We start from the raw sequence: 25,871 nt of genomic DNA, 5'->3' as shown, positions 1-25,871 counted from the left end.
GCCTTGCTCCTCTGCCGGTGTCTAATTACAGGGCCAATTTGCCTCTACCGCCATAACTACTGCTGCCTTGCTCCTCTGCCGGTGTCTAATTACAGGGCCAATTTGCCTCTACCGCCATAACTACTGCTGCCTTGCTCCTCTGCCGGTGTCTAATTACAGGGCCAATTTGCCTCTACCGCCATAACTACTGCTGCCTGGCTCCTCTGCCGGTGTCTAACTGCAGGGCCAATTTGCCACTACCACTTCATAACTACTGCTGGGCAATTACAGAGTCAATTAGTATCTGTTTACTCTACAATACTCCAGGACGCCTTCTTCACTGCCAGATAACTGCCAAATAGACTCCTTTACCTGTGCCAACATGAGTCATAACAAAAAGTATGCCAATGCCAGTGAAAGGAAAGCAGCTTTAGCACTACGACAAAAACAACGCCGTGCTAATGAGACTCCTGAGGAAAAACACCATCGCCTTGAGAAGATTAAGGCTTATAAACGCCGTCGCCTCACACACGAATCCCCTAACTCTAAATCCATAAGATTGGCTGAAGAAGCCTCTGCACGCCGTCACCGCCGACAACAGACGGCCTCTTCCTCATCATTATTATTAGACTCACAACAGGATGCTTCCACATCAGCATGTGGAACAATTTACTGCTACACTTCATCCCATATGCCGTTCACTGACATAACTAATCAGCAATCTGTTTCTGCCCTATCAATACCACCATTCAGTACCGATGCACAGTATGCCAATGCCAGTGAAAGGAAAGCAGCTTTAGCACTACGACAAAAACAACGCCGTGCTAATGAGACTCCTGAGGAAAAACAGCATCGACTTGACAAGATTAAGGCTTATAAACGCTGTCGTCTCACACACGAATCCCCTAACTCTAAATCTATTACATCCCTTGAAGATTGTGAGCCCTCGCGGGCAGGGTCCTCTCTCCTCCTGTACCAGTTATGACTTGTATTGTTTAAGATTATTGTACTTGTTTTTATGTATACCCCCCTCACATGTAAAGCGCCATGGAATAAATGGCGCTATAACAATAAATAATAATAATAATAATTGGCTGAAGAAGCCTCTACACGCCATCACCGCCAACAGACGGCTTCTTCCTCATCATTATTAGTAGACTCACAACAGGATGCTTCCACATCAGCATGTGGAACAAGTTACTACCACACTTCATCCTATATGCCGTTCACTGACATAACTAATCAGCAATCTGTTTCTGCCCTATCAATACCACCATTAGTCAGTACCAACGCACAGTTTCTTCACATACAAGCTGCAGTTAGCCCGCAGAAAGTGCAACCAAGACAAATATACGTTGGTCTCAAAACTAGGCGCACCCCATCGGTTGGACATGCACTTCTACTACAACCTCACATTTTCACTAATGATGAAAATAGTATTACCGAACACAGCTGTGGTGACATGACCCATGTATGTGAGCATTGCGAAGCTTTGCATTTTGTAGCAGAGATACCTTCTGATAACAACTTTACGCTCTGCTGTCAGAAGGGTAAAGTCCATGTACCCATACTACAATATCCTGATGTCTTTACACGTTTGCTGAAAGGGCAAAGTGAATTTAGCAAAAATTTCATGGATAATATTCGAAGTATTAACAGTTCCTTTGCTTTTGCCTCCATGGGTGCAAATATTTCACCACCTCCTGGATATGGCCCATACTGTTTCCGCATACATGGCCAGATCTATCATAGAACTGGAACACTACATCCCTCAGATGACCAGCAACGCGCATTTGCCCAACTTTACATTCTCGATACCACTACCGCAAACGAACAACGCTTACGATGTAAAGAAAACCAAAAATGTACAAAACGGAACTGTCATGCCAAACATCACTATGGCTATTAAACAAGATCGTACTCAAGACCCTCGACGCTACAATAATCCCACTGTCAGTGAAGTAGCAGTCGTGTTTCAAAATGACAATGGTGAGCCACTAATGTCCACTCGCAGGATTTCAGAATACTCAAGATGGCATGGCCGCAAGAACATGTCGCCGGCGTGGACAATGTCGGGATCCAGGATGGCGCCGGCGGAAGAAGATGTCGGGGATCGTGGAGCAGCGACGATGACGGTGTGAGTATGAGAGACGGAGTGAGAGAAAGGGTCGTATGTGGAGTGAAAGAGTGAATGGACGTGAGTGGAGATGGTGAGAGGAGTGTGTGTTGAGGCGGTGTGGTGTGTTGAGGAGGTATGTGTGTATTGAGGGTAAACATGGCAAGAGGTGTGTCACTATCCTCTCGATGCGATAGCATCGGGCCTTAATCTACTATAATAAATGCGCTAAGCAGCTTCCGGGTTGTAACAACTTCCGTCCAGTTGTAACTGGTTTCGTCACAGCACACCTCTTGCCATGTTAACCCTCAACACACCACTCCTCAACACACACTCCTCTCACCTTTCACTATCTCCACTAATGTCCACTCGCAGGATTTCAGAATACTCAAGATGGCATGGCCGCAAGAACATGTCGCCGGCGTGGACAACGTCGGGATCCAGGATGGCGCCGGCGGAAGAAGATGTCGGGGATCATGGAGCAGCGACGATGACAGTGTGAGTATGAGAGACGGAGTGAGAGAAAGGGTCGTATGTGGAGTGAAAGAGTGAGTGGATGTGAGTGGAGATGGTGAGAGGAGTGTGTGTTGAGGAGGTGTGTGTGTATTGAGGGTTAACATGGCAAGAGGTGTGTCACTATCCTCTCGATGCGATAGCATCGGGCCTTAATCTAGTGAATAATATAAATGGTTAGTATAGTCAGTTATGACATGTAGATGGCAAAATATAAAAAGTCTAAGGTTACAATCAATGTAATGAAGATGCATCTGAAAATTGAAACACATGACTGATATAATGCAATGCTTAGCACTCTTGGGTGTCTAGGGAATGTGTACCAAAGGATTAGTAAAAAGTGTATAAATATAAATCGCAAAAAAAACTTAAGCAATTCAACCTGTAAGCCATCTAGCAGCCATCCGTACAGATAAACATACAAGTTCATCTTGCAAAATTAGAATATCAAAAAGTTAATTTATTTCAGGTCTTCAACATAAAAGTGAAACTCATATTATATAGTCATTACAGACAGTGATCTATAGCAAGTGTTTTATTTCTGTTAACGTTGATGATTATAGCTTACAGCCAATGAAAAGTCAAGTCATTATCTCAGTAACTGGAATACTTTAACACCAGCTTGAAAAAATGATGTGAAAATCTGAAATGTTGGCATACGGAAATGTGTGTTCAGTAAATGCACTCAATACTTGGTCAGGCTCCTTTTTTCCATCATACATGACGGCTCCACGAGAGAGAGAGAGAGACTGCCCAACAAGGACAGGAAACCTTTAAGATAAAAGGGACGGCTCCTCTCTCCGCATCAGTTGGCTTCCTGTCCTCGATGGGGAACCCTCAAGATGAAACCTCTTGAAGAAAGAGGATGCCTGGGTCGGATGGTTACTGGCAGGCACTGTCTGCTACATCCGTCACCAGGTACCGGTAGTCGCCTCGGGGGCCATGTATTCCCATGCCCCCCTGTGCATGGCCACAGTCTGTGAAGCGACTGCCCAGGTGAAGTTAGAGCCTCGGAGGCCACATTGGGTGTACCCTCCCTGATGCCAACATACCCCATAGAAGTCCAGAGGCCACTTTCTGGGCTCCCTCCCTGTGACGTGTGGTGGCCATGCAGCCCGTGAGGCACATCGGTGCCTGGGCAGAGGTAAAACTCCTCGGAGGACCCTCTTGGGATCCCTCCCTGTCGAGCACAAGCCAGACACCGAGTACCTGCAAACAGTGGTGACCAACGCAGCGGTGAGGCTTCCTCCTGAGACCAGGTCCATGGGGGCTGCAGGTATGAGGGCAGCAGCGAGCACGGGCGTCACGGTGGCTGATGGCATGGAATGCCGCAACAGGTACATGGGGCGCATACCACAATTGATGGGTACGCGCAGCTGAAGCACTTGAACACAGGCAGCTGTCGGGTCTGGTAACGGGAGCGCGCGCTGGAGGCAGGCACGCACAGGAAGTGGAAGCCTGGATACATGGCAGTGCACCAGGATATATACCAGCAGCTGCGGGGCCTTAAGGTCGGGGAGCACGCTCTGGAGATATCCTCTGAGCGCACTAGGGTGCGCGCACCAAAGGTAGCACAGGGTGCGCGCGATCCTGGAGCCGGAGGAGCGCACACACGGCATAGTAAAGAGCTGCTTGGTTACCGGAGGCGCGCAAAGCGCAGGTGCAAGATCAACCAGGTGATTAATTTAAAAAAAAAAAAAAGGGGGGGGGGGGGTATTGCTGTCAGAAGTGTTGGCATTGGTCACCAACCATTCTAGATTGATTGGGACTGCTCTCATCAGGAACAGCAGCAGCTTGTAAGATTGAGAGCCTTTCGCCAGATCACTTACAGCCGCACCAAGAGGTGCAAGAGAGGCGGTCTCGCTCACATGAGAAGAGCAAGACGCACCATAACTACAGTGGAAGCCACTCGGTCGGCGTACGGATGGATCGTCATGGTGTTGAGGAGGGGGTCTATAGGCCCGATGGGAGACAAGTGAACAGACCAGTCAGCTTCCAGATCCAGTACCCGTCCTGTGAAACATCCGAGTGGTAAGTGAGCTTCGAGAAAGTCCAGCACGATAATGTCTGTTCTCTCCCCCTCTTTTTACGTACATGGGTGGGGTAGAGTATTGGAGGTCACTAAAAAAGGGGTAAATCAAAAGCTACGAATAAGGAATATTCCTTATGCAAAAAAAGTCCCTTAGGAATAAGAGGTGGTGTCAGGCCTGTATTGATAAAATAGTAGCGGAGGAGATGCCCTCTTTGAGAGCCTGAGATCCCTGATATATAAGTATATAAGGGGACAATACAAATATCTCTCCGAGGATCTGTTTATACCAAGGAAAGTGACGGTCACAAGGGGGCATTCTGTGTCTGGAGGAGAAAAGGTTTTTCCACCAACATAGAGGATTCTTTACAGCTAGGGCAGTGAGAATCTGGAATTCCCTGCCTGAGGAGGTGGTGATGGCGAATTCAGTCGAAGGGTTCAAGAGAGGCCAGGATGTCTTCCTGTAGCGTAACAATATTGTATCTTACAGTTATTGTTAGGTTCTTTAGAAGGACATAGATGTGGGGATTTATTCTGACAGAATTTTATAGGCTGAACTGGATGGACTAATGTCTTTTGGCCTTACTAACTGTTACTATGATCCAGTCAGATGTCTGTAAATCAGGAAGGGCTTTGCAGTCAACAGACACAGATGGCAAAGTAAAGGCCAGCCCCTCATTGATCTCTCAGGAGTACTCCATAGGGATAAGAGGAGGACTCGGTTAAATCTCGCTACTGAAAAAGTAGCTCAAATGAGAGACACGTTCCTAGTGGAAGCTACAGTACGGACAAGCTTATTAAAGCAGTCTGGCCTACCATGGGGCTGGTAGATGCAAAAGCCATAGAACTCATGTTCGACAGCCTGCTATAAAGAAAACGTAGAGCCTTCCCTATTAACTAACCGTGGCAAGGTCTCATTAAAAGGGAATGAGAAAAACCAGAGAAGTCCCAGATAATCAATTCCCTGAAAAGGAAGTACCACTTTGAGGAAGAGAGATCCTCATCCTGGGATGGTGCTCCAAAGATTGACGTAACGATCTCAAAGGTCACCAGAAAGTCCTTCCTGCTCTTTAAAGATTTAGGTTCCCTGAAAGAACCTCTGACAGACAGATAATTGTCTTAAAACAGCCTGGGAGGCCTCAGCTGAAACACTTAGGCCGCCCATCGCGGCCACTGGTGTGGTTAAATCCCTTAAGATATGGATTAATAACCTGGAGAGCTAGAGCAAAGAGCCCCCAGGGAGACTATCCTAGAGGCAATACCGGCCATAAGAGCAGCGGCAGTATTCCTAGCTGAGCCTTCAGCAGGATTTGGCAAAATTAGCAGCTTTGGCTAATGCCGGATGGCTTAAATCCTGGCCGGAAGACACAGGCAGAGCTGTAACTGTGCTCCTTACCGTGTGAGGTGAACTTCCTGTTTTGGACAGGCATTGGATGACGTATTAGGAAAAGCCGACAACAAAATTTCCCAAAAAACAGCTGTTTTAGACCTTTTCGGCGCTCCTTTCAGAAGGGCCGCAAATCCAGGAGACTACAATATAAGGATCGAGACAAACAGCTCTGACAAGCGATGTAGAGGTGGGAGAGGCTTCTACTCTGGCAAACCCTCCCAGTGACAGGCCTTCTCAGGTGCACTTCCTCCCATCTTGGGAGTAGATCTCATCCAACACCTAGATCAGTCAAATTGTGGGATCAGGTCTGGAGTTAAGGTTCCAAACACAGTCCTCTCAAGAAAGACAGTCTGGAAGGGGAAGCAATCTCACTCCTAGATAAACATGTCCTGGAAGAGATTCCGGTAGAAGGATAGTTTTACCACCCCCCCACTTAAAAAAAAAAAAAACAAAAAAAAAAAACCCCAGACAATTCCTGGAGGACAATTATAAAAAAAAAAAAAAAAGAGCCACCTCAATGGGTATCTGATAATCCCGTCCTCAAAAATGGAGACGATAAGGTCAGCAGTAGAACTCCTTCCTCAATGTTATATAGCAGTCCTGGACCTCAAGAACGCTTATCACCACATTCTGATCTGGCAATAAGGCTGCAAATGTCTGAGTGGCAGTCCAGATGTGGTCTCAGTGGCATCACTTTCAATACAGGTCTCTGCCCTGTGGAGTAGTGATAGCCCTCGAGTTTTCACAAGATTAATCGCAGACGTCACAGCGCACCTCAGAGAGAGAGATATATGGTATCACCAGAGTCTGGACAACTTCTTGATAGTGGGAAGAAACCTCCCTTACTGTCGAACAAGTCAGAATAGTGATGGAAACACGGCAGACCCTGGGATGGCAGCTGAACGTCAAAAAATCCAAGCTGGAACCAGCAATGATAGAGATAGATAGATAGAGATATATATATATAAAGACTGTGAAGGACCATGTTGGTGTTGGGGGGGGTCCCCTCACCTGCATACTAGTGGTCAAATGGGCCCAGTTCCACACATTGGAACGGTAAGGGTGTGTGCTGCAGAATAACCTGGGACTTCAGGGACTGTTAGACCAGAGGCTCACCCTCCCGGAATCTATACTCCAGTCACTCAGGTGGTGGTTACAGATAGTCCTCCGACAGGAGTACCCTGCACTCTCACGGCCTCAAAGGTAGTCACAACGGACGCCAGTCCTTGGGGGTGGGGAGCCCACCTAGACACAATATGGCTCCAGGATCCTTGGGCCAAGGAGGAAAGAAGTCTATCCTCAAACGATTGTTAGAAGTTCTCAATCGAGAAAGCGCTAAAGGAATTGTTTCCACACTTAAAGAGGACACTGTGAGGGTCCTATCAGGACAACCAAGCAGGGGTTGCATAGGTAAACCACCAGGGAAACAAAACCCGTTCTCAGTCCTTGAGGCAGATGGTCCCCGGCCCCTTCAGGCTGAAGGAGTCCTCTCGTCAGAGGGCCTCTGCTAAGCAACTTGAGGCCGGATCATGATTCTGGCAGACTGGTTTCTCTCATTATCGGCCCCTCCTATCCGAGGTGTAGACAACCTGAAGGCAGACTTTCTGAGCAGGAACCACTTGAGGCAAGGAGAATGGTACCTAAAAGGATCCATTTTGCAACAAATGGTGCACAGGTGGGGAAAACCCAGTATAGATCTCTTTGCCTCAAAAGCCAACAGGAAGGTTCAGAAATACTGCTCCCTAAGTCCAGCAGACAAGCAGTTGGCAGTAGACGCCTTCAGGATAGAGGGAACGTCAGGTCTCCTGTATGCCTTCCCTCCAATATGCATCATACCAGCGGTTCTGAGGAAGATCTGGGAGGACCGAGCCAGAGGAAGGGTCTTGAGATCATTTGCATATTCCCAGTGCCTTCTGGGATAAGTGAAGAGTCTCCGAGCTCAACGATCACTGGATTTTGGCCGTTGCAGCTGAAAAGAGGAAATCTGAAAAAGAAGAAATCTCAATATGGAAGAGGCCAGGAGCCATTTGGTGAGCTGCTTTTCTTGCTACATGTTCACAGACGTACCAGTGGAAAAGCCAAACTTCACATGCCACAAATGCAAGCTTGTGTCCCTGTTGGAGAAAAAGTTGCAAAGTCTCGAAGAGAGGTTATCTACGTTGAAGATCATTAAGGAAGGTGAAGAGTTCTTAGACAGAGCAGAATTATCTCTTCATGTTACAGAAAGAGAAGAAATTCGAAGTGCACCAGAAGAAACAGAGGATTGGAGACATGTGACCCAGAGAAGCAGGAGGATCAGGAGGCAGTCAGCGCCCATACTGCTCAGGAACCAGTACCAGGCTCTCGCGCAGGAAAACGATGAAGAAATACATCAGGATAAGACTTTGCCCACAAACAGCAACCTTGTACGCCTTCAGAGTCCTCCTGGATGGAGAGAGAAAAATGTTGTGAAGAAGAAACGGAGAGTGGTGGTCATGGGGGATTCCCTGTTGAGAGGAACAGAAGCCGCTATCTGCAGACCGGATATAACTTCAAGGGAAATGTGCTGTCTTCCAGGTGCAAAAATTAAAGATGTGTCTGACAGGATATCAAGACTCTTCAGACCTACAGATGACTACCCATTCCTGCTAATACATGTGGGGACAAATGACACTGCAAGAAACTACCTGGAAACCATCTGCAGAGACTTTGAAGACTTAGGCAAGAAAGTGAAAGAACTGGGAGCGCAGGTGGTCTTCTCTTCCATCCTCCCAGTGGATGGCCATGGAACAAGGAGGTGGAATAAGATTCTGCAGGTGAACAACTGGCTACGTCGATGGTGCCGTCAGCAACGATTTGGATTTCTGGATCACGGAGTGAATTACCTTTTATGATGGACTACTTGCTAGAGATGGGGTGCACCTTACGAAGACTGGAAAACATGTATTTGGAAGTTGCCTTGCTACACTTGTAAGGAGAGCTTTAAACTAGAACAACGTGGGAAGGGAAGCAAAAGACCAGAAAAAGCCATACGCCTGACAAATGCTATTGAGAACTCTGCTATTAGAAGTGGAAAGGAAGAACAAAGACAAAAGAATCTAAATAACAAAAATATTGGAGAAACAAAAACCAATCACAAACTAAAATGTTTCTATACTAATGCACAAAGCATGGGCAACAAACAAAGAGAATTGGAACTGCTAACACAGGAAAAGAAATATGATGTCATTGGAATCACTGAGACTTGGTGGGACAATACACATGATTGGAATACAATACTAGAAGGATACAACTTATTTGCAAGAAACAGACTTGATAAACGAGGAGGAGGTGTCGCATTGTATGTTAGAAACGCATATATCTGCACAGATTGAAGCTTCAGAGACTGGGAGTTCTGTGGAAACTGTTTGGGTAAGAATACAAGGACAGAACAATGGAAAGGACACCATTGTAGGCATTTACTCTAGGCCACCTGTGCAAGCTGAAGATATGGATGAACTCTTTATGCATCAAATGGCCAAGTTCTCCAAAAAATATGACATAGTGGTCATGGGAGATTTCAACTATCCAGACATTTGTTGGGAATCTCTCTGAGGCAAAACTAACAGGTCAAGGAAATTCTTATCCTCTCTTGCTGACAACTTTATCTTCCAAAAGGTAGGGGAGGAAACAAGGGGAACTGCTACCTTGGATCTAATCCTTATAAACAGGGAGGAAATGGTTGAGGAGGTAAAAGTGGCTGGGACCCTAGGAGGTAGCGACCATGCTATTTTAGAATTTTGGATAACTAGAGGAGGAAGACCTGTGAAGACTCAGACGTCAAGGTTAGATTTCAGAAAGGCAGATTTTAAGGGATTCAGAAAGAGAATTGGAGGGATCCAATGGCTGGATATCCTTAAAGACAAAAATGTCCAGGAAGGATGGGAAATCTCGAAAAATGAAATTCTCAAAGCACAGTTGTTAACAATTCCGAAAAGAGGGAAGAATAGGAAGCATTTAAGGAAGCCAGGATGGATGAACACAGAACTTAAGCACATGCTAAAAAGGAAGAAAAAAATGTTTATAAAATAGAAAGAGGGAGGCATATCTAAAGAATATAATGCTGTCTGCAGAACCTGCAGGGCACAAATCAGATTATCTAAAGCTGACAATGAATTGAGGCTTGCAAGAGATGTCAAAAGCAATAATAAAGGATTTTGGGGATATGTCAAAAGTAAAAGAAAAGTCAAAGGTGCTATAGGATTTTTACAGGATGAAAATGATGAAATGGTAAGACAGGATGTTGAGAAGGCTGAACTTTTAAATTCCTATTTTGCATCTGTTTTCTCTCAGAAAGGAAATGTAACATCAACTGTTCTTCACTGTCCTATTAAGAGAATAGAAGAATCCAGGATATCTATAAACAGAAAGATAGTGAGGAAACACTTAGCTAACCTAAATGAATTCAAGTCTCCAGGTCCTGATGAATTACACCCCAGAGTACTGAAGGAGATAGCAGAAGAAATTTTTGAACCCCTCTCCATAATCTTTGAAAATTCTTGGACAACAGGAGAAGTCCCAGAAGACTGGAGAAGAGCAAATGTTGTTCCTATCTTCAAAAAGGGGAAGAAGGTGGACCCAGGCAACTATAGGCCGGTGAGTCTGACTTCTATACCAGGAAAGATCTTTGAACAAATTATTAAACAACATGTATGTCAGTACCTGGATAAGAATGAAGTGATTAAACAGAGTCAGCATGGGTTTGTAACTAATAGTCTGACATGACTTGACTTAATTTCCTTCTATGACGGAATCACTGATTGGGTGGATCAAGGAAATGCTGTAGATATAGTATATCTTGACTTCAGCAAAGCATTTGACAAAGTATCTCATACAATCCTTATTGAAAAAATGACTAAGTATGGAATGGACAAGGCAACTGTTCGGTGGATTCATAACTGGCTTAGTGATCGGACCCAAAGGTTGAGGATTTACTCGCATTTTCAACAGACCCTCCCTATACTCAGGCCATGGACAATAGAGTTGTGTCATTAGATCCAGCATACCTTCCCAAGGTGGTATCAAAATATCTTGGGGCTCAGGAGATAGGGTCAGGACAAAATCTTACCATCTTAACTACCAGAAGGAGGAGAGGCTTCATTGCCTAGATATGAGATGTCTCCTGCAGTATTTAGAGGTAACGAGACCTTGGAGAAAACAGAGGGCCTGATTTGTCTCATTCCAAGGGGCAAGGAAGTGCCTTTTAAAAGCGTCTAAACAGACTATAGCTAGATGAGTGAGACAGGCCATTATGCCAGCATATAGCAGTGCAGGCAGGGCTATTCCAGAAGGTATAAAAGCCCACTCCACTAGGGCCATGGAGATGTCCTGGACGGAGAGGGCAGGTGCTCCTGTTAGCCAAATCTGTAAGGCGACCACTTGGTCCTCTCCGTCTACCTTTATCAAACATTATTGGTTAAACCTATTTGATACCTCTGATCTCTCATTCGGGAGTAGAGTGTTGCAAGCAGTGATCCCTCCCTAAGAGAATACAAATCTCTAACTTTCTCGTGGTGCCGTCATGTATAATGGAAAAACGCAGGTATTACATACCTGGTAATGTTGTGTAGGTGTTGTTTTTTTTTTTTTTTTTTTTTTTTCATGAGACATGACGGCACCCTTATATTCCCTCCCTATTGAACACATCATTAGTGGGATGCATTATACACTCCCTTGGGTGTTGGAAATTTAGTAGTATAATGGATGTATTTACAGTTAGGTCCATATATATATTTGGACAGAGACAACATTTTTCTAATTTTGGTTCTAGACATTACCACAATGAATTTTAAACAAAACAATTCAGATGCAGTTGAAGTTCAGACTTTCAGCTTTCATTTCAGGGTATCCACATTAAAATTGGATGAAGGGTTTAGGAGTGTCAGCTTCTTAACATGTGCCACCCTGTTTTTAAAGGGACCAAAAGTAATTGGACAATAGCCTTGGAGTCAATTTCATGGACAGGTGTGGGCAATCCCTTCATTGTCATTCTCAATTAAGCAGATAAAAGGCCTGGAGTTGATTTGAGGTGTGGTGCTTGCATTTGGAAGGCTTTGCTGTGAAGGAAACATGCGGTCAAAGGATCTCTCCATGCAGGTGAAACAAGCCATCCTTAAGCTGCAAAAACCCATCTGAGAAATTTGCCACCACATTGGGAGTGGCAAAATCTACAGTTTGGTACATCCTGAGAGAGAAAGCACTGGTGAACTCATCAATGCAAAAAGACCTGGGCGCCCACGGAAGACAACAGTGGTTGATGATTGCAGAATAATCTCCATTGTGAAGAAAAACCTCTTCACAACAGCCAATCAAGTGAACAACACTCTCGATGGGCGTATCAATATCCAAATCTACCATAAAGCGAAGACTGCGTGAAAGTAAATACAGAGGGTTCACTGCACGGTGCAAGCCACTCATAAGCATCAAGAATAAAAAGGCTAGACTGGACTTTGCTAAAAAACATCTAAAAAAGCCAGCAGAGTTCTGGAAGAACATTCTTTGGACAGATGAAACCAAGATCAACCTCTACCAGAATGATGGAAAGAGAAAAGTATGGCAAAGGCGTGGTATAGCTCATGATCCAAAGCATACCACATCTGTAAAACACAGCGGAGGCAGTGTGATGGCTTGGACATGCATGGCTGCCAGTGGCACTAGGTCACTAGTGTTCATTGATGTGACACCGGACAGAAGCAGCCGAATGAATTATGAGGTATTCAGAGCCATACTGTGTGCTCAGATCCAGCCAAATGCACCCAAACTGGTCGTTGTTTAATACTACAGATGGACAATGACCCAAAACATAAAGCCAAAGCAACCCAGGAGTTTATTAAAGCAAAGAAGTGGAATATTCTTGAATGGCCAAGTCAGTCACCTGATCTCAACCCAATTGAGCATGCATTTCACTTGTTAAAGACTAAACTTCAGACACGCCCACAAACAGCAACTGAGAACCACCGCAGTGAAGGCCTGGCAGAGCATCAAAAAGGAGGAAACACAGCGTCTGGTGATGTCCATGAGTTCAAGACTTCAGGCATTCATTGCCAATAAAGGGTTTTCAACCAAGTACTAGAAATGAATATTTTATTTACAATTATTTAATCTGTCCAATTACTTTTGGTCCCTTTAAAAACAGGGTGGCACATGTTAAGGAGCTGAAACTCCTAAACCCTTCATTCAATTTTAATGTGGATACCCTCAAATGAAAGCTGAAAGTCTGAACTGCATCTGAATTTTGTTATATAGAACTAACTGTATATGTACACTAACCTGCGGAGTTCCCCTCGTGCTCTGTAAAACTGATGCGGAGAGCGGAGCCGCCCCATTTATCTTGAAGGCTTCCTGTCCTTGTTGGGCGGATCCCCTCTCTTGTGGTGGTTGAGCGCCTTTGCCGCCTGCCGCAGTGTTTTCTTTGACTGGTCTCCCTGAGGTCAGTGATTGTTTCGTGACATTACCAGGTATGTAATACCCTTGTTGGCCTCCAAGCCACGCCGCATTGATGCAATCAGCCGGTGGCACTGCTGAGGTGTTATGGAAGCCCAGGTTGCTTTGATAGCGGCCTTCAGCTCATCTGCATTGTTGGGTCTGGAGTCTCTCATCTTCCTCTTGACAATACCCCATAGATTCTCTATGGGGTTAAGGTCAGGTGAGTTTGCTGGCCAATCAAGCACAGTGATACGGTTTTTAAACCAGGTATTGATACTTTTGGCAGTGTGGACAGGTGCCAAGCCTGCTAGAGAATGAAATGTCCATCTCTGAAAAGCTTGTCAGCAGAGGGAAGCATGAAGTGCTCTAAAATTTCCTGGTAGACAGCTGTGCTGAGTTTGGTCTTGATAAAACACAGTGGACCTACACCAGCAGATGACATGGCTCCCCAAAACATCACTGATGGTAGAAACTTCACACTGATATTGCTGTAAGCGCACTGACCCGAACAATAGTCATCTAATCACGTGTTCCACACGAACAATGTAAAAAAATGAAATTCTTGACCTGTTTATTCTTTTCATTCTGCCTCAAAAGATCATAGGCTCCATGCACATTTATCCTGAGCTGAGCACTTGCGTCGGAGCTTCCGTGTAAATCTCTGAAATACATGACTCAGACACAACCTCTATATAATGAGGCAGATCGAGGCACTATGGATGTAAAATGTTCCCAACAAAAGCTTCAACTCAAGCCATGGGAAAAAAAACAAAAAAACAAGCCCTCACTCGGGTCTGTCATTTGTCAATGGAAATATAGGGGGCTTCCATATTACTGGTAGCACAGAGGCTCTGGAAAAGCGAAATGGCTCATCACCCACCAAAAGAAATTCAGCAAATTCTGCCCTCCCAAATGCCCTCCTCCCCTTAGTGTGCCTAAACCACATTTAGCGACGTCTGGCATTTCTGTAGTGATGAGAGCCTGCCTAACTTACAGGTGCATGTCTCCAGAAGCATAAGCTGGGCATAATGTACTGGTCACTACAATGGCTGCAACATACTGGTCGCTACAACTGCAGTTTCCAATTTTCACTCAGCAACATCTACGGCTGCTTGAGTCTGGGAAAACTCCCATGGAGTCAAAATCATCACTACACCTCTTCTAGCACTTCGAGGCTCTTGTATATGGAGTGAAGTCATGAAGTACAATGTCACAAAAAACAATCTCTGAATCGGTGGGATCCGTTGAAATGTCCCAGAGTTATTACCTCATAGTGACAGTGGTCAGCATTGTAAAATTTGGCCTGGTCAGGAACGTGAAAACTGGCTTTGGGGTAAAGGGGTTAAGTAAAAACAAAAATAAAAAATGCCTCCCTTGCATATCATATCAGTGTGTGCCCAAATAGAGTAATATATGGGTCGCAGTATGTAGTATTGCTTTGTAGAACATCGCCTCTTAGTGCATGTTAATCTTCTGATGCAATGTTGAAGTCACTGGCTGCTGACAGTCGGGTGTTGCAGTGGTTCTGTTGTTGACGGAGCAGTAACGTCTTTGCCATGTGCACATAAACCACGGAGCAGCCTCCATACAGTTGTAAATCCATGTGAAAAATCAGTAATTTTAATATACTGAACAAAATCATAAATGCAACACTTGTGTTTGCTCCCATTTTTCATGAGCTGAACTAAAAGATCGAAGACTTTTCCTATGTACACAAGGCATTTTTTTTTCTTCTCATATTTACTAATTTGTGTAAATCTGTTTGAGCACTGCGCCTTTGCTGAAATCCATCCACCTCACAGGTTAGGCATATCCAGATGATCATTAGGCAGCATGGTTACTGCACTGGTGTAACTTTGGTTGGCTGCAATAATGCACATTTTAGTGTGGCCATTTATCACACCGCACAATGCTAGAGATGTCACAAGTGTTGAGGGAGCGTGCATTTGGCATGCTGACTCCAGGAATGTCCACCAGACCTGCTGCCTGTGAATTGAATGTTCAGGTCTCTACCACAAGCCTTCTCCAAAGGCTTGGAACTTGGCAGTAAATCCAACCGGCCTCACAACCGTAGACCATGTGTAACCATACCAACCCAGACCTCAACATCCAGCATCTTCATCCTCAAGATCATCCAAGACCAGACCCCAGACAGCTGCTGCAACAATCCATTTGTAAGACCAAAGAATTTCTCCGTCTCAGGGAATCTCATCTGCATGCTCGCTATTTTGAGGTTGTTTTGGTGCCTCTGGCACTGGGTGCCATATCTGAGTACAAGGTATCATGAAACTTGAAGAATAACTAAGATGTTTGGTCTCAATGTAGTGTTAGAACTTGTATCCTAGGTCATGAGTCTTCCAGCAGGACAATGACCCCAAACATACTTTAAGAAGCCCCCAGAAATAGATGGCAACAAAGCGCTTGTGCATTCTAAAACAGCTGGCAATGAGTCTGGATCTAAATCTTATTGAACACCTGTGGACAGATCTTAAAATTGCTGTTAGGAGAAGGCCTCCTTCAAATGAGACCTGGAGCAGTTTGCAAAAGAGTGGTCTAAAATTCCATCTGAGAGGTGTCAAGCGTTTTATGGTTAAAGGCAGGGCTGTGGAGTTGGAGTTAGTTTTGGTTGGAGTCTGAGTCGGTAGAAATGTTCCGACTCCAGCTTTAAAAGAAATGTATTAATATTTCATAATTGAACTTTCACATGAATTTTATAAATGTTACTCAAATATATATGTTCTATCAAACTATAACAACAGTGATAAGCAGTTCTGCTGGAGAGAGACATTTCTTACTTCTTGTGTGTCACTGTTCTCCACTGCCCTTATCTAATCTTATACTTGGTTAACCTCATGCTGCCCCAACCCCCCTACTTACAATGTATGAAACTGAAAGTGAAAATGTGTTTCAAATTCTTAGTAGTAAAGCTCCTCCTCTAGACTAGATCATACTAGGTGTGCGTCTTCCAAGCATCTCACAGCTGCCTGCTACTCAGAAGAGGAAGACTGTAAGAAGTATTATCCTTTCAACAAGCTTTGCATCAGTTGACTGAGTACATGAGGAATAATAACAGTATTACTGACCACTATATCAGTTGTACGACCTGGCAATAATTTTGTACAATTGTTTTTAGGAAAAACAATTGTCATTTGGATTGTGAATGCAGAATTAAAAACCTGACAATGTCAAAGAAGCATCACATTAAATCAGCTGTATTTGAACATTTCACCATCACTCAAGATAGAAAACATTGTCAGTGTATGACAAATGATCCAGACGAAAACAAATGCTGTGAAGCCAAGATGAGTGCATATTCAGGCAAAGATAAAAATGCTCCTACCAGAGCTTCTAATCTAAAGAGACATTTACAGCGCTTTCATCCAGAAGTACTGAAAGCAGTGGATGAGAGAGACTGCATCCAAACCAGTGCCCAGCTCTTCCAGCCAAACAAAGGAGCAGAGAACTTTGCAGCCATCAGTTGCAAGATATTTTGTCAGTGACAAAGTTACTGTGACAATGACAGTAGAGCTTGTTGTAAAGGATAGTGTGCCTATTTCATTATTTTCACGACCAGCTTTTATGTGTCTGAATGGGGAAATGGCCCGCAAGCTTGGTGTTTCTCTGGAGAGAGAGAGAGTATTAGAAAATTAGTAATCGACGAAGCTTTTAAACAAAAGGAAGAACTTAAAAAAACTCTCAAGGGACGCTTTCTGTTTCTTAAAATGGATGCCTGCACACGTCAGAGTGAACTATTTTGCCATCAATGTCCGATTTGTTTGTGACAAAAATGAAATAGTTACCAAGACATTGGCAGTAAAAGACACCAAAGCTCATCACACCAGTGAGTTTCTCCAGGTCTTGGTGGAAAAGTTTCTGCAAGACTATGAACTTAAAAAAGAGCAAGTTCTTTCTGTCGTAACTGACAATGCTTCAAATATGATAAGTACTATTAAGCTAATGAATGAGAGTAATGATGGTGACCAGCAGCTAGAAGAACATTCTGGGTCCACAGACACAGAAATGTTTGAAATAGAGGAACACAGTATTGTAACTGAGGAGCAAAATGAAGTTGCTTCAGATGAACAGCAACATGATAGTTTAGATCTTGTTGAAACTGTCAATATGTTCTTTCATTCATCACATGCGCTGTGTTGTGCATACGCTACAGCTGGCTATAAGAGACAGTCTGCAAGAAGGACATGCTGCTGCACTGATTGGCAAGGTGAGAAAATTGGCTACTGTTGCCAGAACCCCTAAAGTTGACTCAATTTTGAAGAGACGTGCTGGAAAAGGGGCAATTATTGATCAAGCCACACGATGGGGCAGTACTTAATGATTCAGCGCTTGGTTGAACTGAAAACCTTTCTTGTAGACATGACTAACCCTCAACTGACGCTAAATGAAAGTCAGTGGAATCAGGTGACTGAGCTGGAAAAAATTGCTAGAGCACCCATTTACAGTGACTAAAAAATTACAAGCAGAGGACTTAACTCCAGGTATTTTCTTAAAGGAGTGGAAGAACCTGATGTTTCGCCTGTCCGAAAGAGGAGGGTTAATTGCAAGTGGCATTGCTACATCAATGAAACGGAGAGAGGAGCTACTATTACAAAATAACATTCTTTTGGCAGCTGTTTATGTAGACCCAATGCATCGGATTCTTCTAGATGATCAACAGCTAAGTAAAGGAAAAGAAGCTGTGTTTGAAATAGCAGTACGGATGAAAGGGTTGCAGAACAGTCAGGAGGAACAAGAAGAATTTGGTCGTCCTGCCACATCTTCGCCCTCATCATCAACTGATGAAGAATTTAATTTCGAAAAATATTTGGATCACAAGGACCGTGCAAAGCGTTCCCGCATAGAAGAAGAGTCATCCCCATTAAGGAACACAGCCAGTACATTTCAGCAGAATTTTTCATGTGCACTAAAAGAAATTGAGAAATTTGACCGTTCATCAAAAATAACAGTGCAACAAGCGATTCCTCTGTATCCTGACATTGTCAGAGATGTTGCCCGAGTGGTTACTGCTTTGCCACCAACACAAGTTAGTGTAGAGAGGTTGTTCTCTGCTCTCAAAATAATTAGATCAGATTTGAGGGCATCCATGAAGGAGGATCTGACAGAGGCAATACTTTTTCTGAGGACAAATTTATAGATTTCTTATTAACTGCATAAAAGTGTTTATTGCATATTTACTTAGTTTAGAAAAGTTTATAAAAGTTATTTGCTATATTCTAATTGTATTCTAATAAATGTAGTTTTTGCTCTAAGTGGTCTGATTACTTATATGATGGTGAGAAACTGAATAAGCACGATGTTTAATATTTTACAACAGTAAATTTGTTATGAATTGGCCATTTATGAAGGAGTCGGAGCCTGGTTAAAGGAAGCCATTGATTGTAGCTAGTTATTCCAAAGGGTGTGTAGCCAAGTATTAACTTATGGGTGCCAACAATTTTTGTCCTGGCCATTTTGGGGGTTTTGTGGGAAGTGATGTCAAACTTACCTTTTCTGTGTTCCAATACACAAAAAGAAAAAGGTGTAATTGACATAATTTTCTGGAAAAATTTCAAGGGTGGCAAAACTTTCAACTGTGTACTAAAAAATGTTCAAGACATGTGTAGTACATCTGTTTGCTGGGCAGAATGTCACGTGTATAATCGGTGCCATGTTAAATTATTGTTAGCAACTTATGTAAACACTTGTGGTGTGTGCAGCCTCGCCGTCACATGTATCTTGTATATTTAGGGGAAATAATCCTTGTAAAATCCATAAAGGGAAAGATTTAGCATGTTTTATTTAAAGTGGTGGTTTTTAAACTAAAAAAAATCTAAGTAAATCTTGTAATATCTCTTCTAGGTATAGAATGTCAAGCTAACCAAGCCTCAGCCACTTCAGAGGAATGCACTGTGGCATGGGGCGTGTGCAATGTAAGTGTTTAAATGGTCCCTGTCACTTTAACTTGATTTGCCAATATACATTTCAAAACTATAGTTTACTTTTATTACTAAAGTGGTCTTTTTAAATGGTTAACAATCCGACAGCTACACTTGAACACAGCAGTTGCTGGTGTGTGCGCACACTGGCTCCCATTGGCTCACAGCAACATTACTGCAGATCATCAGTTACTAGGATAGCCGTAAGCTGAAGAGATGGTAACAAATTGCAAGCTTTCGAGACTACGCAGGTCTCTTCATCAGGCTAGACTAATAGAAAATCTGAAGAATAACATATTTATACATAAGACAGCACATAAATAACTCAATAGATAAGACAAAAGATGTGAAGCGGAATAGTCATTGTGGGAGAGATGAGCATAAATATTGGAGCAGTTCATAGATAAGCAGTGTGAAGGTTTTATTGCCCTCTGATTGCCAGTCTGGTTCTGTGTTGTGATGACCCCAGAAGGTCTGAGGAGCAAATTCCTTAATTGATGTAAAAAGACATAAATCCATGTGACACATTAATACCTCCACTGAATGTGTAGAAAGTTTTCAGAAATTTGTATTCAGATTCTTCTCACTGAGACTTGAAGTTACCTTTAATACAAGTAATGTCCATCATACTATGACCAGGGATACAAAAATGTTTTGCCACTGGTAGATCCATTCTTTTTTTTCTCATTGTATGGCGATGAGCATTCATCCTTGTACTAAGCTTTTGCCCGGTCTCCCCCACATACAGACCCCCAGTTGGACATTTAGTGCAAATTATTAAGTACACCACATTAGATGTAATGCAGCTGAACGTACCTAGGATCTTGTAGTCCTGATGTGAGTTGGGGATCTTTATCTTGTCCGTGGTCATTATAAATGGACAGGTTTTTCCTTTTTTTTTTTTTTTTTTTGCATGGTAAGGTTCCTGCAGCTGTTGGAGAGGACAGGGAGCTTCTGAAAATTATGCTTCTTAAATTGGGGGGCTGCCTAAAACAGCAGTTGGGGGGGGGGGGGGGGGGGTCTGGAAATCGGGCAATTTTTTGCAGTAAAAGTTGTAATTTCCTTGCAGCTCTCCTTGGCACCTCCAGATTTGGATTGTAGGTGACCACTAGAGGCACCCGGTTATTCACTTTAGCTTTGTAATGTAGCAGGTGATTCCTTGATATTCTGGTAACCCTTGTAATTTGGTTTTCAATTGTTCTTAGATGGTAGCCCAGATTTCAAAAAGGTTTTTCTGAGGCGACCAAGGTGTTCATCTCTATCCATGGGGTTGGAACATATACGAATGTTTCTGATGGCTTGGCTGTAGATAGAGTTCTTTATTTTTTTTGGATGGAAACTGTCCCATTTAAGGTATGTTGGACGGTTGATTGGCTTCTGATACAGGGATGTTTCTATTTCATTGTTTAGCTTAATGATGGTGTCTAAAAAGTTAATTTCAGTGCTGGAATAGTTGAGTGTTAAGTTGATGGTGGAATGAAATTGATTAAACTGTTCGTGGAACGTCTTTAGCTGTTGCTCAGACTCCGTCCAGATTAAAATATCATCAATGAAGCGGTAGTAGGCTAGAGGCCTGATGGGACATGAGGCCTCTGGCCTACTAAAGCTTGAAAGCGACTTTTTGTCCTCATGTCATCTCTAGTGGTCACCTACAATCCAAATCTGGAGGTGCTAAGGGGAGCTGCACGGAAATTACAACCTTTACTGCAAAAAGATGCCCGATTGCAATGCATATTTCCAGACCCCCCCCCCCCACACTGCTGTGTTTTAGGCAGCCCCCAAATCAAAGAAGCATAATTGTCAGAAGCTCCCTGTCCTCTCCCAACAGCTGCAGGAACCTTTCCTTGCAAGCAGAAAAAATGTAAAACCTGTCCATTTATAATGACCATGGACAAGATAAAGATCTCCAACTCACGACTACAAGATCCCAGGTACGTTCAGCTGCATCACATCTAATGTGGTGTACTAAATGTCCAACTGGGGGTCTGTATGTGGGGGAGACCGGGAAAAAACTCGAGAACAAGGATGAATTCTCATCGCCATACAATAAGAGAAAAGAATGGATCTACCTGTGGCAAAACATTTTTGTATCCATGGTCATAGCATGATGGACATTAAATTACTTGTATTAACTTCAAGTCTCAAAGAGAGAATAATCTGAGTACAAATTTATGAAAACTTTCCACACATTCAGTGCAGGTATTAACCCCTTAACCCCCAAGGGTGGTTTGCACGTTCACGACCGACCAATTTTTACAATTCTGACCACTGTCCCTTTTGAGGTATTAACTCAAACACTTCCGTGGATCCCGGTGATTCTGACATTGTCTCATGCCATATTGAACTTCATGTTAGTGGTCAAATTTCATTAAAATAACTTGTTTATTTGTGAAAAAAAGGAAATCTGGTAAATTTTGAAATTTCGCAATTCTCCAACTTTGAATTTTTATGCCCTTAACCCCTTAACGACCTTTGATGCCACGTAGGCGTCATGAAAAGTCGTGCCAGAATGACCCATGACGCCTATGTAGCGTCATGACTTTAAAGCCCCCCTGCGGGTTGGGTGACCTAGGTCACTGAAAGGTCACCCGACCCGCAGATACAGGGGGCTTTGTTCTTCGCCCCCACGTGGCTACGATCGCTCTGATTGGCTGTTAAAAGTGAAACAGCCAATCAATCAGAGCGATAGTAATTCATCAATGAACTAGGGTTAGGGTTGGAATTAGGGTTACGGATAGGGTTAGGGGTGTGTTGGGGTTGGAGTTAGAATTGTGGGGTTTCCACTGTTTAGGCACATCAGGGGGTCTCTAAACGCGACATGTTGCAACCATTGATACCAGCCAATTTTGCGTTCAAAAAGTCAAACGGTGCTCCCTCCTTTCCAAGCCCCGACGTGTGCCCAAAGAGTGGCTTACCCCAACATATGGGGTATCAGCGTACTCAGGAAAAATTGCACAACAACTTTGGTGGTCTAATTTCTCCTGTTACCCTTGGGAAAATGAAAAATTCGGGGCTAAAAAATAATTTTTTTTGGAAAAGATGATTTTTATTTTCGCGTCTGTTATAAATGTCTGTGAAGCACTTGGGGGTTCAAAGTGCTCACCACACATCTAGATAAGTTCCTTGGGGGGTCACTTGTGGGGGCGTTCCACAGTTTTGGCACACCAGGGGCTCTGCAAATGTAACATGACGCCCGCAGACCATTCCATCAAAGTCAGCATTTCATAATGCCACTACTTCCCTTCCGAGCCACGACGTGTGCCCAAACAGTGGTCCCCACCCACATATGGGATACAAGCGTACTCAGGACAAACTGGACAACAACTTTTGTGGTCTAGTGTCTCCTGGTACCCTTGTGAAAATAAAAAATTGTGAACTAAAAAATTTTTGTTAAAAAAAATATTTTTAATTTTCACGGCACTGCGTTACAAACTTTTGTGAAGCACTTGGGGGTTCAAAGTGCTTACTATGCATCTAGAAAAGTTCCTTAGGGGGTCTAGTTTCCAAAATGGGGTTATTTGTGGGGGAGTTCCAATGTTTAGGCACACAGGGGCTCTCCAAACACGACATGGTGTCTGCTAACGATTAGAGGTAATTTTTAATTTCAAAAAGTCAAATGGCGCTCCTTCCCTTCTGAGCCATGCCGTGCCCCAAACAGTGGTCCCCCCCCATATGGGGTATCGGTGTACTCAGAACACATTGCACAACAACTTTTGTGGTCCAATTTCTCCTCTTACCCTTGCGAAAATAAAAAAAGAGCGTGCTAAAAAATCATTTTTGAGGGGAAAAAAATGATTTTTTATCTTCACTGCTCTGCGTTATAAACTTCTGTGAAGCACCTGGAGGTTCAAAGTGCTCACTACACATCTAGGTAAGATCCATAAGGGGTCTAGCTTCCAAAATGGGGTCACTTGTGGGTTTTCACTGTTTAGGCACACAGGGGCTCTCCAAACGCGACATGGTGTCTGATAACGATTGGAGCTAATTTTCCATTCAAAAAGTCAAATGGCGCTCCTTCACTTACGGACCCTGTCGTGCGCCCAAACAGTGGTTTATGACGACATATGAGGTATCGATGTATTCAGGAGAAATTGCCCAACAAATTTTAGGATCCATTTTATCCTGTTGCTAGAGTTGAGCGATACCGTCCGATACTTCAAAGTATCGGATCGGAATGGATCGGCCGATCTTAAAAAAAAAAAAAAAAAAAAAAAAGTATCGGTATCGCCGATTCCGATACCGGAAGTCCCATTCAAGTCTATGGGACTTCCGGTATCGGAATAAGAAAAACCCTATTTTTGCCTTGTACAGCCTCTCTGGGGTCTGTACGGGCCTTTCGGGGGGGCTGCGCCGGCCTGCCAGGGGGTCTGTGCAGGCTCCGGTGGTCTGTGACGGCCTGCCGGGGGGCTGTGACGGCCTGCCGGTGGTCTGTGCCGGGGGGCTGTGCCGGCCTGCCGGGGGGCTGTGCCGGCCTGCCGGTGGGCTGTGCAGGCTTCGGGGGTCTGTGCAGGCATCGTCCGATGGGACTACAAGTCCCATCGGGTGATGCCTGCTACCATGACAGTGATTGACACATTAGCCAATGATGGGACAGTAGTAGTCCCATCATCCGGCTAATGTGTTGAATGTAAAAAAAAAAAAAAAAAAAAAATTGCATACTACATATATACTACATATATACTACATGCAACATGCTACATACTACATACATGCTACATTCATACTACATATATACTACATGCATGCAACATTCATACTACATATACTACATGCATGCAACATATATACTACATGCATGCTACATGCATGCTACATACAATACATACATAGACATACAGTACATATAACATAGAGTAACATACTTACCAATACTTGGCACATTGTTCCCCGAAGCCATTGTCTTTTACGGAATAAATATTAACATAACAAACCACAAAAATACTCACCCATGATCCGAAGCAGTCCACGAGTGTGTCCCACGACGATCTTGGGTAGAGAACTGCAGCATCAGCTGATGCTGCCGCTCTCTACGGGCTGCAGGAAGCCAATGACGGAAGGTAGGTATCCTTCCGCACTGTATTCCTCCGCCACTTAAAGTGAGACTAGGGACTTTTTTTTTTATTTTTTAAGTGGCGGAGGAATACAGTGCGGAAGGATACCTACCTTCCGTCATTGGCTTCCTGCAGCCCGTAGAGAGCGGCAGCATCAGCTGATGCTGCAGTTCTCTACCCAAGATCGTCGTGGGACACACTCGTGGACTGCTTCGGATCATGGGTGAGTATTTTTGTGGTTTATGTTAATATCTATTCCGTAAAAGGCAATGGCTTCGGGGAACAATGTGACAAGTATTGGTAAGTATGTTACTCTGTTATATGTACTGTATTTGTATGAATGTATTGCATGTAGTATGTATGTAGTATGTATGTCGCATGTAGTATGTAGCATGCATGTAGTATATATGTGGTATGTATGTAGCATGTGGTATGTATGTAGCATGCATGTAGTATGTATGTAGTATATTTGTGGTATGTATGTAGCATGTGGTATGTATGTAGCATGTAGTATATATGTGGTATGTATGTAGCATGCATGTAGTATGTATGTAGTGTGTGTGTGTGTGTGTGTGTGTGTGTGTGTGTGTGTATATATATATATTTTTTTTTAAACATTTAACACATTAGCCGGATGATGGGACTACTACTGTCCCATCATTGGCTAATGTGTCAATCACTGTCATGGTAGCAGGCATCGCCAGATGGGACTTGTAGACCACCGGCAGGCCGGCACAGCCCCCCGGCAGGGCGGTACAGACCCCGGGCAGTCCACACAGCCCACCGGCAGGCCGGCAGAGACCCCCGGAAGGCCCGAAATGACGGCGCATCATGATGCGCACACACCGCGCATCATGATGACGTCATTTCAGCTGTCAATTAACTTTCAACTTCCGATTCCGATGCCCGATATTGAAAAAATATCGGAAGTCGGTATCGGAATTCCGATACAGCAAGTATCGGAATGCTCAACACTACCTGTTGCCCATGTGAAAATGAAAAAATTGATGCTAAAAGAATTTTTGTTGTAAAAATTAAAACGTCCATTTTTTGTTTCCATGTTGCTTTAGTTCCTCCAAAACACCTGAGGGGTTAATAATCTTCTAGAATGTAGTTTTGAGTAGCTTGAGGGGTGCAGTTTTTAGAATGGTGCCACTTTTGGGTATAGTCTGCCATATAGACCCCTCAAAGTCACTTCAGATGTGATGTGGTCCCAAAAAAAAAATGGGTTTTGTAAATTTTGTTGTAAAAATGAGAAATCGCTGGTCAACTTTTTAACCCTTAACTTCCTAACAAAAAAAAAATTTGTTTCCAAAATTATGCTGATGTAAAGTAGACATGTGGGATATGTTATTTAGTTACCACTTTGTGTCACATAACTCTCTGATTTAACAGAATAAAAAATTCAAAATGTGAA

At 43.6% G+C, this 25,871-nt stretch overlaps 1 protein-coding gene across 2 annotated transcripts in view; it reads left to right on the top strand.

Moving 5' to 3' along the window:
- The window catches only part of RBX1 (ring-box 1), a 118,450-nt gene that overhangs the window by 14,353 nt on the left and 78,226 nt on the right, over positions 1-25,871 (top strand). For both annotated transcript variants that reach the window (XM_073572994.1, XM_073572995.1), the window contains exon 3: positions 19,327-19,397. In XM_073572994.1, coding sequence (XP_073429095.1) covers positions 19,327-19,397 — 71 coding nt within the window. The remainder of the gene's footprint in view (positions 1-19,326; positions 19,398-25,871) is intronic.

The sequence above is a fragment of the Dendrobates tinctorius genome, unplaced genomic scaffold (genome assembly GCF_039654945.1).
Source record: "Dendrobates tinctorius isolate UK_male_01 unplaced genomic scaffold, ASM3965494v1 ptg000033l, whole genome shotgun sequence".
In the NCBI taxonomy this organism is placed as follows: domain Eukaryota; kingdom Metazoa; phylum Chordata; class Amphibia; order Anura; family Dendrobatidae; genus Dendrobates; species Dendrobates tinctorius.
The sequence above is the reverse complement of the archived record's forward strand: the minus strand, read 5'-3'. Positions and strand labels throughout refer to the sequence as shown.